The 16438-nt window shown below is 36.1% G+C and overlaps 2 protein-coding genes across 2 annotated transcripts; one reads left to right on the top strand and one right to left on the bottom strand.

Annotated features, from left to right (window-relative positions):
• Nucleotides 1-4: 4 nt before the first annotated feature.
• Nucleotides 5-9859, bottom strand: LOC112553701 (ADP-ribosylation factor-like protein 15). Its single transcript, XM_025221091.1, has 5 exons — nt 9637-9859; nt 6918-7062; nt 5625-5684; nt 4155-4363; nt 5-3845 (listed from the first exon to the last, which is right to left on the bottom strand). Exons 1-5 carry the CDS (start codon nt 9688-9690, stop codon nt 3654-3656), a joined length of 660 nt encoding a protein of 219 aa, XP_025076876.1. The 5' UTR covers nt 9691-9859; the 3' UTR covers nt 5-3653.
• A 163-nt stretch (nt 9860-10022) lies between these two features.
• LOC112553699 (E3 ubiquitin-protein ligase RNF115-like) lies at nt 10023-15555 on the top strand. The gene is made up of 9 exons (XM_025221090.1): nt 10023-10146; nt 10969-11018; nt 11734-11812; nt 12117-12289; nt 13060-13116; nt 13527-13602; nt 13729-13822; nt 14027-14142; nt 14646-15555. Exons 1-9 carry the CDS (start codon nt 10060-10062, stop codon nt 14808-14810), a joined length of 897 nt encoding a protein of 298 aa, XP_025076875.1. The 5' UTR covers nt 10023-10059; the 3' UTR covers nt 14811-15555.
• Nucleotides 15556-16438: the final 883 nt, after the last annotated feature.

Below are 16438 nucleotides of genomic sequence, written 5' to 3' on the forward strand. Positions count from 1 at the left end.
CTCCTTTTTTTTTTTAAAGCATGCACGAAATCTAAAATAACCTGGTCATTTTAACACTAACAAACCATCAAAAACACGTTGAATATTTATGGTGGGTGTAGGAGAGCAAACATCTAAAAATAAAAAAACTAGCAATGTGTTTATGAATTTCAGAAAGTGTTAGCATGCTACCATAGCACACTAGCATCAAAATTATCACAATATTGACCGTCACTTAAAAAAAAAAAAAAGACACCGTTGGCATGAGTGACAAAGTTGGCATCTGTAAAAATATATGATGTATATATTTATATGACTGGCAAAGTCCACCATACTCCTTCCACCAGGGAAATGTATCTTTGTAAACCATAATTACTGCAAAAACAGTCAGGAACTTTTGCTTTCTTTCTCTCTCTCACTCATTTATATTCATTTACTGTCTCATACATCAAGTTTTTCACCCTCCCTCACCCTCCACCCAATATACAAGCAGACTGAAGGCAAACACTTCATAATATTCTGGAGCAAAATTCTACCATTCTGACACAGACATCAACAAGTTTTCTTTGCTTTATGATGAAGATAAATAAGGAAATGGAACCAAACTGTGCTATTCTGCTGGCAAATATGTGTTCCTAACACTGTTCTGTGGCATCTTCTCTGGCACAAACATGAATGGGTCAATGATGCAGAGAAAATGAGTTATTTACATCTGTAAATAAAGTAAAGAACACAGCTATTAAACAGCAATAGAACAATTAAAAAAACATCACTGTGCACTGTAACTGTCCCAGAAAAAATACACAATATGAAGCTTAGTCATGGTAATAATTGCAAAATGAGGCAAAAATTTTCTATGGAAGCATTTTCCATACATAAGAGCAAACAGGTGGAGGTTGGAGAAGGGGGTTAGCAGATTACTGAACAGGTAAATGCTCAACAAGATGGCCCAGCCACAAATGATTACATCATGAACTCTACAGCTCAGCCACATGGATTATGTACACTTGATTCTCAATAAGGCAAAAAAAAAACAAAAACAAAAACAAACAAAACTGAAACTTAAATTGTTGGATCACATTGCTAAAGCAAACACAGCAAATTATTAGTGATTTATTTTGGGGGTGAAAATGCAGCCAATTGTTTTACTTCCTGTAGAAGGAAGGGCTCAAGCAGATCACTGCAAAAATATCTGCAGGCTTAAATTTTTGTAACCGAGGCCACAAATGTAAATGTCAGCTGGAAAAAAATGTTAAGCCACGACAAGCAAAAATTCTTTGCTACTTGGTCATTGAGACCTAATAGGCACAGTTTTGTCACAAAAAGCTTGTTAAACTACCCTTCACTGCAGGAGTAACTGTAAAGTTTCACAGCCAACCCTGTTTTCATCAGTCTCAACCAGTTTTTGTTATAAAACAAGTTAATAGCAACATGTAAAATTTTATCACACTGTTTTAAACATCAAACATACATTATCGAGCCAGAGGAAATGAGTCATGGAGGTGGCTCTATCAAAAAGCATAGAACAGACTGTCTATAAATGACATCATCCCGCCCTATGAAAAAAAAAAAATCAAAATGTAGTTATCAGAAGTGGAGTCTGAAAATAAAAATGACAAAAATGTACAGCACAGCAATATAAAAACAATTCCAATATTATAGCTGCCATGCTGATGGTTTTGTGCATAATTGTCTTCCAATGTTCAATATTAAAAAAAGGAAGGAGTGTTGTTTTTTTCCCACGCATGCACACTTCTGTTTTTGCTCTGTAACAATTACAGTCTAACATTACAATTGGAGATTTTTTTTAAATTTCCACACGATGCACAAAGACCATGTAATAAGAGAAGCCAATTTGTTGTATACAGTTTATGAGAAAATGTTTTATCCATGTTCAGATAGGGAGTAGTGTATGGGTTTTGATCACAAGTAAAATGTATAGAAATTTGTCCAACAGCTTGAATGCTGTTTAAGAACTGTTGGAGAATCTCAGCTTTTTAAAAAAAAAAAAGACTATACTATACTTTTTCATTCCATGATCTTTGTGTATTATGTGGAAATTTTAAAAGTCTCCTCCAATCGTGCATCAGTGAATGCCTAATAGTGATGGGGGATATTGCTGCCAGTACGTCAGTCCATTAAAAAGAACTTAGAAACCAAGATTGGGATCTTTGGCTGGCATATAGTTGACTTTGATCTAAACAGAAAATTAGTGTAAGTGTTCAACGAGTGAAATCTTAAAATAAACTGGGCATCAAAAGAAAGAAAAAAATACACACATAAAAACAGAAAATCCAAATCTGCTTCCTCAGCTACAGTTAGTGTCTTACCATTGCAGAAGATTGAATACTTAACGAAGCAATTAATTGAAAGCAAATTACTTTGTACAAAATTTCTATGCACATTTTTAAGTACAACTGACTTGTTCTAAAAAGTTCGTGCCATGCACCAAACAATTTAACTTATGGACAGACTTTGGTGTCTAAGCAATTCTATGGTGATATACAGTCAGGCCTATCATGACACCACCACAAACTTAAATAAAAAAAAGGTTGCACACATAATTAAAAAATGACCCATCTGGGATAAGAATATATTCTTTAACAACAGAAAACTCTAATCTATAGCAAATGTTATCATTGGTAAAGTAATTTAATGGAGAAAAAAGACAAGAATATGCTCATAGTTTGCAGCTTTTTAACCACTTTTTTGTGACGGCTGCAAATTCCTTAATACAGCCAAATCAATAACTTGATGCAATTTGGGCAATCAGCTCTAACATATTCTGGACATGGTTTGATGATAAAATAGGAAGATCTGCATAAGGTTTATTTACAACATCAAGACATAAATTTAAAGTAGAAAAAGGTAGAGAATATTGGAAATAAGTTTACTGATATATATACATATAGATATTCCTGAGAAGATACAGTATCAAGCTAGATGGGATGTTTGAAGAAAATGCAAAAGAAATCAAACGTGCACTCTAGTTCAAGCCAAGTGTTTAAACAGATCGACACATATGTGCTGCTGTTTGTAAGAGAATACAGGATCCAAAAAGAATAAAACTGAATCTTCAGCTATTAAAATGCTGAACTTGTGGGGTTTCACTTTGAAATACTGACCCCTGATTGTATGCTATGGTCAAATGTTGGATATTGTCAACAACTGGAGCCAACATGTTGATCTGTCATTTTACCTTTACAGTCTATACCATAAGTTAAAAAAAACTTAAAAAAAATTACACTGATTTAAAATTATTCTCCCCATCCTCCCATAATGGTTTGACCTCATGCTGATGGCTACTTAGATGATTTTTAAAGGATAAATGAAAAGCAGAACTTGAGCAAATATCTGGATATTTTTCTAAGTAATGAGTCTCTGAATGCAAATTACCCATGAATTTCTTACTCATGAGAGATAACACAACAAGGTCAACAGATCTTTAAAGTATCTTTTCAACAGATCTAAGGAAAAGTCATAAGATACTCGAGTACTTTTTGTATGTAAGATTTGTCATTTTAAAGGTAAGGCATGCATCTCATATAAAGAAAAAACAACAGGCTAAAGTTTCCTTTGAAGCCCATAAAATCTCGGTCAGAACACAGCACCCAATCCTTTCTCTTCATCCTACTCTTATCACAAAAATGTGTTTTAAACAAATCATGTCTCTGCTAAAGACGCTGACTGTGGGTGGGAGAATTACTTTTTCTCTTCTCTATTTCTCTCTCAAGGTTTTCTGTGAGAATTTTGTTGAAATTCTGGAATATTTCCTGCAGCCTGTCCTTGTCGTGAATGTTGCAGGAATGCAGGTACCATTGCCTGGCATCGCCAACGTCCTTCTCTAACTCCAGCAGTTTTATGAGCTGCAACACACAAAAAACCCATCTGAGGCTGATAAGACCAAAAAAAGTATCATGTGTTAAACACCTCTGGGGCAAAGTGCGATGATATACACAGCATGAATCTTCATGGAGACACCTTCATCTTCCCCAAGATGACACTTTGAGATCCTATGGAAATAAAAAATTACTAAAGCTTGTCCTTGGAAACAAATACATACATAATTCCACTAATAAGACCAAAAAAGGTAGCCGTTTCATCAAACTCTCTAAACATTTCTCATCCAGTGCCAAGCAGAGCTACCACAGTCTACTACATCACTTGTGACTTACATCTTCAGCAGAACGTGACCCTGCCACATCAGAGAAATTTCCCAAGACAAGCAATGGGAGCCCTCGTAGCTGTGTATGTTTCAGGGCTTTGTAGAGTTCAGACTTGGCTAGGGTTAGGTCCTCTTCACTAGCCCCACTGTTCACCACAAAAATGATTCCTTGAAAGACTTGGAAGTAGCGGTCCCAATAGGGCCGCACTTTATCCCCACCTGCAGATAACAACAAGTGTCCCTAATGCATTTACCTGTAATGAAGCAAGCTAAGTGATATTCATAATAGCAATAAATCAATACATTCCACTTAAATTCAAGTCCTCATGACCAAAAGCCTACATACATGACAAGGTTATAACAAACTGTTTAACTAATAAAAACTAAGGACTGGTTGGTTGGTTGTGTTTTATGTAGTACTAGCAACTAAGAAATAACTGAAAAGCATACACTTAACTACAGTCTGTTATATTTCCTTTCTGGACTGTTCTGTCAACTTTCAGGAGCCTGATACTTGTGCTTCAACATTCATGAAATTGAGCTAAATGTACCCAAATGGAAGTTCCAACTTTTATATAATGTTATAATGGTATAACATTAGCTTGTTCAGCTATAGACAGAACCTTGTATTTACTTGAAAATGTCCTGAAATAGAATCTAAAGTAAACATTGCATTTTTTAAAAGTTCTGTGGCCAAGCTTGTCCCTAGAGTGTTGCAATTCACATGATGCCTTAGATGTCTGTACATCAATACTGGGCAAAGCAGGAAGTGGCATGATGCAAGAAGTCTGGATAGGCATAGCAAGAGTGATAAAACAGGTCACTAATGATTAAAAGCCAAGGTTGTCAAGGATGGCTGGCATGCAATATGCAATCATGTGCACTTATAGATGAAACTTGCACTTAAGTCTAGCACTTATAAAAAAAAAAAAAAGCAGCCAGCCATTGAAACACTACAGAAAGAATCATAAACACAATGGCACACAAGATCTGTTCACATACTTTGATAAAGTACAGTACACAGATATTAATGATGAGGATTTATATAGTGCCTTTCCATTTCCTCATAGCGCTTTACATAAATCATACACAGACTAGATAAGAAATGATACAGTACAAAGTCTACTCACAAAATGAACATGTGCCACAGAAATTTAAATAAAACTTACTCCTTCAAACACCCATCCATATACTCAAGATTAAGTCTGCCTCTCAATATTACCACAAAACTAAGTATATATAATGCTTAATTACATAATATTGATTATTCTCTAAACATCAACAAAACTTTCAAACCCTTCCCCTCAAGCTTTAAGTTATGGTTAGCTTTAATTTTTTTTTTTTTACACATTTCTCCACTTTCAATTTTCGATAAAATACAAGAATTCTAGAGAAATGTTCTAGTTGCCAGAAAGAGCTGGTGGTAGTCATAACAATGACATGTTTCAACCCTAATGACTTCTTGCAACACTCGACTAACCTCCCAATTCTTTGACTTCTAAGATGCAGTCTTCAAAAAGCAATGCCTTGATGCTGAAGCCTGAAAAAAAAAATCATATAACATATATACATATAACACTTTACTAAATCTAAGCTTTGCTGAAGATATGTTCTTCATTTAAGACTAGTTAACAATGAGTATTGAGATACAAATGCCCTACATGTTCACACTACATGCCACCAGCATGAACTACATGTCAGCAGCATGAGCTACATGTCAATGTGGGTCTCCCTTAACCTTTCCAGATAATGCACAACATACAACTCAAATTATAGTACATTGCAGAAAACAAACAAGCTGATGGAAGAAAAAAAACTAAGCAGGCTAGGTTTCATAACCTAGTGGCCATGGGGGAAGGGGAGGGAGATTGATGTTTTATGCGAAGTCAGCAACTAAGGCTAGATCATAGAAGGCATCAAAAACAGATGCCACATTCAGAGAAAGCGCAGCATGCCCAAGAGGAGAGCTGAACTCATGACAGGCGCTAACTATTGCCCCACTGGTACACTCTAATGGTCATAGGAACAGTAAACTGTAAGTGGTTCATCATCTCTAAGACACTCTATGGAAGATTAACCCCCTACAGTTTCCTCCTGTCACCTGTTAATTTGCTTGATGAATCAGTTATTTGTCACAGCTGGGTGGGAAGAACTTTACTGGAGGGCAGGGGATGATCTGCCAGGTAAGCAGGGAGATCTACTGGATGTGTCAAAAGTATTTCAGTCACTGGGCTCAGTGAACCTCCAACCTATGACACTCTGTTCTGAAGCCAAACATACTACCCCCAAAATCTCCCCCTTCTGACAGTGTGAATAATGATAATAATCATAATAGAGTGGCATATAACATAGCATATAACAGTTCAAAGATATATAATATGCATATACGAATATTATATTAATGGAAGTGGTAACTGCCTCTATACTAAATGCCCATCCTTCTCTCTGTTGAAGAGCCTGTCCAGCACTAACCAGTTCGGTACACAGAAATTTCAGTAGTTTGTCAAACACTGAAAAATTTTAATTTAGACCAATTCTATTTGGAATTTAAGTGGTTTCTATCTGGGTGGATAATTTCTCATTTCCTGTGAGCTGTCACTACTTCTGAGCACTGTACATGTATATGAAACATGCAGATGTATACATATGTGCTATCATGCACATGTGTATGCGTGTAATAGAAGCAAGATACACGCTAAATCCAGTACAGAAATATATTGATGATTATCATAAACAAATACTATTCTAAATCTTGCATACTGACAAACCTTACCCACAGTTGGTTCAATTTTATGCAAGTCATCACCACTAAGCACAGCTAAAATTGAGCTTTTTCCACATCCCTCCAGTCCAATGCACAGAATACTGAAGTTAGGTCGCGTTGGGTTTGGACCCTTACAACAAAGACGCCGGTACAGCTGAAACAGGAAATTAGAAACAAATGCTCTTGAACCTTGATTGATAAACAATGATAACTGTAATTTGAGCAAGAGCATGAGAGAGAATATATGTGAACAGAGGACAAAGGACTTAAAGAGCTCAAATATTTGAAAGGATGTCATCCAGACAACTCACTGGTACTGCATATACTTTATTCTATTTAATACAGAAAGTGAAATTTCAAGCTTATGTTACTAATCAGCAACACAGGAGGGTTAGCACTGTCTGGTTAACATCAACTAAATTCCAGAATGTGTACACTAGCTAAGGTACTAGCTATAGTGATATGTTTGTACTCTTGATGTTCTTTAACACATATCTACAATCAGATGAGAGTACTATAAAAAAGGTGGATGCAGTGTTTACATAAAAATCCCTGGCCAGCCACCAGTCTTCATGTCAGCACATGGTGGCAGATTGTGCTCCATCTAGATTCTAGAAGGAGAAGTTCTGATACTTATCACAACAGACTCTTCTACAGCAGGACAAACCACAGCCCAAGAAAGCATTCTTCACAAACTCACTCTCAGCCCTACAACCACTCACCAAACCAACCAGATAAGGCAGCCCACAACAAACAACATAAACAAGTGGATTAAAAAAAGCCAAGACTGTTCTGAAGTGGATACCAGCACACACGTACATGGGTTGCTGGAAATGAGAGGGCAGACCAGCTGCCAAAAGAGGGCAGCAGCCAACAGCAGCCAACATCAAGTCTGCCATAAAAGGAAGTAAGCACACTAACTGCTAACAGATGCAAACAAAACTGGCACACAACATAGACACGCTTCACTAATTGGCACTCTATGAAAAATGCTGACATTCTCCCTGATGACCAGACAATGCAACCTCAACAGCCACTTCAAGAGTGTTTGGTGTTTGGTGTTTCAACGTCAAGCAAGAAACTAAGACTCTATCATGACAAAGCAGCTGGCCTTGTCGACAGATGGCACATGCAGAGAAAGAACAGCATGCTCAAGATGAAATCTAAACCAAGGACAGCCAATCCTCACTGTATTGGTGACTGGCATTAACTCCTGCAACACTGGGCAACTACCCTAACAGACACCTCAAGAAAATTGGCATAAAAACTTCAGCCACGTTCCCGTTTGGAGAAGCAGACCATCATAGCATTTTCTGCAATACTGTTCACTCTACCAACAAGAACGACAAAAGGTCTGGCCCCATCTAACCTCTGTAGATGTCAAGCTTTAGGGATCAGCTGCCAATCCATACCATACAGCAGAGTTTGCAGCTTGCATATGACAAAGGATATAAAGTGCAACCAGGAAAGAAGAACTGACTGACTACTCATATATGGCAATAGGGGCACAACATTTTAAGTGGGAGATAAAAACCGCAGAAGTACCAGCCGCCATATGATTTGCTCACTCTTCCCACCCTTTTGTTTTTCCACCCACAAAGGATGCCCTCTCAAATTATGTCATCTAAATTTGCTCTGTTTAGTAAATGCACATTAACACTTCTCTGTGTAGCGCATGTCAAAATTGTAATTTCATATACCAATATGTTTCACAAGATCCCACAATATTCTAAAAACTGCATGTGCCATCCTGTTCACCACCTCTCAAGTATCAAAATTTTTAAATCCTATCAGTTCACTCCAACATAAATAAGAACAAAAAAAACCTGGCTTATCCTTTCACTTATATGATGACTATAATGAGTCAGGGTTAGAAAAATGACCCAAAAAGCACCCCTAATGTTGTTTTGTTTAGAAACAGTTTGTCCAATTCTCACCAAATATTCCTATCATCAATGGTTAGGTCACAGGCTATGTTTTGTACATTACTCAGAAACATGTTTTTTTTTCCATGCTAAAATGCTGCTGGTGACTCCTAATGAACAAAACCAACAAAGCCAGGCAAATGCTGACATCATAATTTGTGACAGTATCCTATAAGACCAAAAGGCAGAGACAGGGAGGCAAAAGACACCAAGTATGCAAGTTATTTGGTGGTTTCACTTGCTTCATCACCAAAAATCACCCGTTAACCTGTCAAGTTAAGAAAGGGATATCAAGAATACATCATGTTTTATTATCTCACTGCATTGACACCTTGCATTTATAAACTTAAGTGATAGATTGAAAAATAAAAACCGCTGCTAGCAGTTAGTGGCAAAATAGGAAAGACAGATATATCTTATCAAGCATTATTTGATAATGCTAAACTTGAAGATAATGTACAGGCAGTGCAACAGGAAATGTTAAATCGTTAATTAGTATATCCACGATGCATCTTATGGGCAGACAGAACAAAACACAGAATAAGTTAATAAAACGTTCGAACGATTAAAAACTCATGCAATCCATGAGGTCCTATTGTATCTGAATACGATTTAGAATTGCCTCAATTTGACCACGCCCATTTAAAAATGGGCAGTCGGTCGAGGAATATCAGAAAAATATAAAATTATTCGTTTTTATTAATGATGCCACCTTAAATCTAGAGATAAATCTCTGGAAATAAATGTGAACAGAAAGAATATTATTCTTAGGTTGGACCTGTATATATGTAGATCATACTCACTGCGTACAGTCCGACGCGACAGAGTGCGCACAGTATGTTAAAGCTTTCACACATGCTAGCGTCAGTTCCAGATACCTATGCACACCCTTATTTACTCAGTTTTTTTCAGAAATGTGAGCTACTTGGCTGCAGATTCGATAAAAACTGCATTGCTAACAGCAGACATAACACGGAACTAAGAAGGAATGCGTTCACCACTGAACACTCTTCAACTACAACACACTTTTCCATGACGTAATCAGGAGGTCACGTATTATGCAAGTTATCTCATTATTGTATTGCTGTATGTAACTTTACACTTGAAAAATGCCTTAGTTGATGCAGAACTAAGATAATACTTATCAGTTCATTTAAATTTTTTTCTAAAACCTACTCCTTTACGTCATATCGTTCAGCGGAAGTAGTACACATTGTGAAAACAAAATGGCAGAAGCTGCTGTAGAGAGTCCTCCTTGTTCCAGTCGATTCTACTGTCATCAATGTTCTACAGAAATTACACCTAATCTTCCTGTAGGATTTGACTGTTTTGGAAGTATAGAGTTGATAAGTCTGATCTTTACGTTTTCCTTATAAAAATTATTTATGGATTCTGACGAAGTGATTACTAGAACAGGCAGAACTGCCAGTTCTGTGTTGTTAGCGAACGAGCTGATTCAGTTGAAATATCTCATCAGCATGTGTCTCTGAAAGTGAGAGGAAGCAATACAATTATTATATGGTCTAAAGTGCTATTGCAATTTGCGTGTATTTAAATCGATGTATTAAATAAATATTATGAAAAATAATTCTCTATTCAAGTTGAGATCGTTTTGCAAACCCTTTTACCCCGTTATGTATTTTGTTTTACATTGAAATCACTTGCATATTAAATAATTATCATTTTGCTCCATAAGCATTCTCATAAATAGTTCATCAAGACCGTGAGCATAACTCATAAGCACCTCTGGTTGACACAAATATCTATTATTCTCTTTATCATAAAACACAGTCGTACTCGGGGAGAATAAAATATGTAGGGGTTTCGAAAAGAACTGAATGGTTCAGATAGTGATTAGCTACCATATAGCGGCAATTTTGCTTTTATTATATTTTTGAAGATGGAAGGGCAGCTTCAGAAGATAAATATGAGAAAATAGTAAATTAGGAGCCATAAGAAATAAGGGGTAACAATGACATATGCTTCCCTGTGGACATAATAAGATGTATCAAATCATTTTAAAACACTTTATTAATTCTTCTTTCCCTGCCCACGTTTTTAAAAAGTGAATTCTTCAGCAATGTTTAATTACTAAATTATATCACAGCTAATCAGTGTTGCATTGTGTATTTCAGGATTACACTTGTCCAACATGCAACAGTGGATTTATAGAAGAAGTCACTGTGTAAGCTTTAAGCTGTAATGAATTTATATGAATATAGATCTGGTTATTTAAATTGATTTACCTTTATAGACACATATAATTTGTTACGTTTTATATATATATATGTGTTGATTTTGACAGTGTAGGCAAAGTTAACTTTTAATAGCCTTCGACACTGATTCTTTTATCACCTTTAAGTCCAAACTTAAAACACATCTTTTCAGAATGATGACTTTACTGTGACCCTCTCCTGACCATGAGTGTGCATAACGTGTGTCTGTAATTTACTTAGTGTATGATTTGTGTTGTAGAAGTGTGCAAGTCTGTTATATGAGAGTATAGGTGTATGGTTGTTGATAATTTATGTAAAGCACTCTGAGCAAATTTGGAAAGGCGCTATACAAATCCTCATTATTATTATAAAAAATACCTGGAAGATGTCTTGTGAAATATTTGTAAGTGTTTGTAGTAAGATGTGTGCCTGCATTTTCATTGCTTTATTTAAAATAGAAATCTTTATGGTTAGGAGAATTAAACATTTCTCGAAAATATTTCCATCTATTTTAAAAGATTAAGATCCATTGAGAAACATAACAGTCTTGGAAAATTAAATAAGTCATTAACTGTTGCTATTCAATCTTACCTCGCCCCTGCAGGTAAATACTAGAAATATTCCTCAGTTTTTGTGTTACCTTACATTGTTCAAGCATCATCAGTAGCTGAAAAATGTTTTCAGGTCAAATACTGTTAGTGGTTCTGGGTCTAATGCGTCTTTGGGTCGAAACTCCCAGGACCCTGCATCACGGTTTGAGGAGGTATGCACATCCACCCCAGCCCTGTCATTTTCTAAAGGTTATAGTAATTTTTAAAAATTTGATAAGAAGTTGTTAGTTTTCTCATAATGAGAATTCTCAGTGTTCAAGTGAGTGAAAGTTGCAAGTAATAGGTATGAAAATGATTAATTGTAGTTTGTTTTTTTTTAAACCCCATATAATAGCAGAGTATGCAGAGGTGAACATGTCTTTTTTGTCAAACATTTTAAAAATTCATTTGTTTTATTATTATTTTTTTTTTTATTAAAAAAGCCATAAAGTTTTAAGGTATAAATCTTTATGGTAGCTTTGGACTCAGACATTGCTAGGCCCAGCATTTGTCATGGAATCACAAAGCCTTTCAAACGCTGGACGAAGGAATGGACAGGGACAGAATTTGTCAGAGGGGCAACCTGGACCATCTGGCACGCAGCCGACTGTGAGACTGGTCAGACCTGCTCGCAATCCCTACTTGGAAGGGTAAGAGGCATGTTTGAAGCCTCCTTGAAGTTTCATTAATGCACTTTGTACTGCACATTTCTATGCATAAACACACACACATGTCAATACATTTATCATAACTTTTGTTTTTGAAGTTCAGGGTTTCTTACTCATTTGCTGAGTAAATTCATCTGAGTATTCAGCTGTATGTGTGTGGCTGAACTTTAAATATTAAAGGCTGTTGCACATGCAATTTATTTTTTTTAAACTCTTAAAGTCTCAGTGTACCTCTTTGTAACGTAAGTCTTTTTAACTGAAGTCATTCCAATAACCTCTACAAATAAACTGAAATGAGGGACTAATTGTTTCTTTAAAGTAACCATATCTCTTTCCTAGACCATCAGGAATTTCATTATCATCATCGACAAGTCATTTTCTCATGAATTTAATGCCAGTGCATTTTTGCAAGCCTATCTTTCATGAGGTTTGCAGGATCAGACATGTTGACCCTTTATGTCAGTTTCTGCCACCAAAAAGCTCATGTTTGCATATGTGTTGCCCATTGGCAGCCAGATCATTTAATTCATCAATCTGCCTAACCACCTACTTGAGAAGCTTTAAAGGGTTAAGAATAATGCTGCTTATATTATCTTCCATTTATGTGTTTGCTGTGGATGCATTTCTTTTTTTGGTTAACTTTTGGTTTATGTATAGTCTTTCATGCACAGCGCATGGAACTCGCTTCCACATGGGGAATCTAGAATTATAAATTCTTTTATTATTATCAGCATATCTGTATTTTGTTGCAGTCTTATCAGCTATTTCCTGAGCAGACTCGGAGATCAAGCAGTTCAGGGAATTCCAATGTAAGCTCTCATATTCAGCAGTCTATCATGTTGGGTAAAACCCACAAATGATTAAATATTGTGGGAATACATGTATTGGGCCTTCTTTTATCAGTCAGTTTTTGATCTGAGAGCTTGTTCATCCATGACTAAAATTCATTTAATGTTTAATATATTAATAGTTTGTTTTTCACAGATAAAGTGTGTTGCAAGATTTGTAATACAATAATTGTTGAGCCCTGGGTTTTATTTCTTTATTAGAATGCATTCATGTTGCATTAACTAGGTACTATAATGGTGCCTCTACACTCCATTTTCAAACCTTTGTGTGGTTTCTTGGGGAACTTGTCACTGTTTAGAGGTGTTACTTGCTGCTCCTGGGTCAAATGAAGGATGATTAACAGTGTAAATCTTAGTTTGATTCTTGGCAGAAACATGTTCCAACTTCATGGCAACCCTGCTGACTATGCCTGGGGAGCAGGAGGCCTGGACACCATCATCACACAGGTGAAACTTTTGGTTGTAAAATTAACTTCCTCCTTGAAGGAAAAAAAATCTTAAACTGCTTTTTTTTCTAACTATTGTTGATCTCATTTTTCAATTCAACCTGTAATGAGAGTTTTGCTCACACAGCTACTGAATCAGCTGGAATCCTCAGGTCCGCCACCAGCAGAGCCAGAAAAGATCAATGGTCTCCCCACAGTTAAAATATCAGAGAGTCAAGTTGGTAAGGGAACAAAAGCCTTTTGTTTCTAATTTATATGTAGATAACTGTTGTTTTTAAAAAAATTATTCAAAGAAATGTCTGGTTATGAGAAATTTTTTCTCAAGTGTTTTAATTTGTCAAGAAGCATATTAGCTTAAAAGTTTCATCTGTAAGATGTAACCCATTAAGATCCTGCTATTGTCACAGTATTTTTTCTTTGTGCAGAACATATTTTACAGTGTTCTATATGTATGGAGGATTTTCACCTGGATGAAGAGGTGAAGCGCTTGCCTTGTGATCATCACTATCATGAAGAATGCATTATTCGTTGGCTAGAACTGGTATGTTGTCTTCCACACAATAATTGTTTTAAGGAAATGCTGCTGAGTTGTTAGATGACTACAAAGTATCATAAACAAAATTTAGAAACTTTTGCAGTAGGGAAGCAGAGGTGGGCTGGGGGTTGCATTAAGATACCTCTTTTCACCTGCCCCTGACAATCTCGAAAATATGTCAGACCCAAAATGATATACAGAGGAACAAGATATTTCTATTAAATAATGATCCTGTGCACACAGTAATTTAACTTGGAACATTGTCTAAAGAAATATTGGTAAGACTAATTCACATGCTGTTACTGTTTTCTAAACATGTAAACACAGTTTAATACAAAATGGGAATTAAAATGTTTGGCAGTTTTCCTGTTATTAATATTTATGCTAGTTTTGCAGGATTTGAATTATTCAGCACTTCTGTTCTAGTGCAGGAGTTGTTGGGAGAAGGGGTAGGGATGGGGGTGGTCAGGCGTACAGATTAAAAGATTCAGAGTGACATTCCCTTGCAGCATGGTACATGTCCAGTGTGTCGTAAGGACCTGAATGGGCAGGACACCTCCACCAAAGATGAAGCCCTCATGCCACCTCTCGACAGCAATACTGCTTCTCCGCCAGACTTCGCTCCATCCTCTGCCAGTAACACATCCATGGACTCCAGCCCTAGCCTTGACTGAAAACTGTGATTCAAATGGAATGATTGTGTGATGATGATTCTATGATTGGTGCAGTCTGTATAACTGTGTGCAGATGTGTGAATGCTAGGAAAAAATAAGTGCTTTAGTTATTTGCCTCCCCCTCCCAGAGAAAAAATATGGTCCATAGGCTTTGATGTCATGATGGCAAGTGACCCTGGATAGTGTTCCTCAAATCATAACAAAGGGTTTCTTTTTTTAGCATTCAGTTTCCTTCTGTGTTTTTTGTTCATTCCATAGAATCCTAAGGGAACAGCTTGCAGAGCTGTACAGCACCAAACAGTAGAGTTGACTTGAATATGTGCATCAGTATGAGAAAGGATCGTAGGACTAGTATTGACAATAATAGCAATATATATATATATTGATACTTCATTCTTGATAAAGGGGAGTTGGTTTTAAAATTTTATGAGATTAAAATAACAAAATGATTTAGGGAAAGATGTTTAAATTTTATAATGGCTGTCACCGAAAATGCAGTGAAGTCAGCAGTACACTCATCAAATATGCAGCAAGGAAGAAGTGGCATATTTTGTGAAAAACAGAGTTGTGACCATTTCAGATACGTGGATTCGGCCTAGTGATAGCTTTCTGTAAGGCTGCCTGTCATCCTTAATTAACCCCATTGAACTTCAGTTAGTTTTCCTTGCTGCTGTTATATTGTATACATTGTAAATCAATTACTGTTGTCATTTATGTGACTGTCAATAAACTTGATACTATATTCTTTTTTTTCCTTTTAGATCCATTTACTGTCATTGAACAGTCAACTCCAGATCTAGAGTGCATGAAAATTTCCTTTAAAAGCTCAACTTTTTATGTGTGCATTCACGTGAGTGAATATGAAAAAAAATGCCACATCTGTAAATATTTAAAATGGGTTGTGGCCAAATTTAAAGTGGCCATGGCTTTGATAACATCTTGTAATTGTCACCTACGTCCAGATGTGTTAGATGTCCATATGGTATGTTCTGAATCTAAAAGCAAAGCCCCTCTGTTTACAACAGCAAATGAGGTGTACTTCATCCCCCAAGATAATACTGATGTGAAATCGGCTTATAAATACTGGTTTTAAATCATTAAATACAGATGAAATGAGCTGTAATTATGAAGATTTTCAAATCTGCAGGTGCAAATTTTATAGGAAAAGTTATACAGAATCTTATGCCCATTTATTGTAAATGGTCACCTTTAAAGTAGCAACCTACCTCAGTCGAGTGAGAACTGTGGACATAACCAAAAGGTTAACACAAGTTAAACAGGCTGATGAATTCAAAAGTTGTGAACGAGTTAGTAGAAAGCATTGTTGTCATGAAAAACAGGCATTACAATTTTTTTGATGTGACTGTAGCTTCTGACGTTATTCAACCAAAGTTCATACAGATCTGATCAAACTAAAAATAAGGACAGGGAAACCTATTTTAAGGACCACACAAGGATGTTTTCTTGTCGTGCAAACAAAACTCCAGGCCATGTCACTTATTTTAATTTATTGCAGATGTATAAATTACAAAAAGAAAATATAACATGGTGCACAATTTGATTAGCAATTTTCTGAAAAAGTTTCAGCTCTGTGGTGTTTCTTATTTTTCCCATATTTTTCAGTTTTC

The sequence above is a fragment of the Pomacea canaliculata genome, linkage group LG13 (genome assembly GCF_003073045.1).
Source record: "Pomacea canaliculata isolate SZHN2017 linkage group LG13, ASM307304v1, whole genome shotgun sequence".
In the NCBI taxonomy this organism is placed as follows: domain Eukaryota; kingdom Metazoa; phylum Mollusca; class Gastropoda; order Architaenioglossa; family Ampullariidae; genus Pomacea; species Pomacea canaliculata.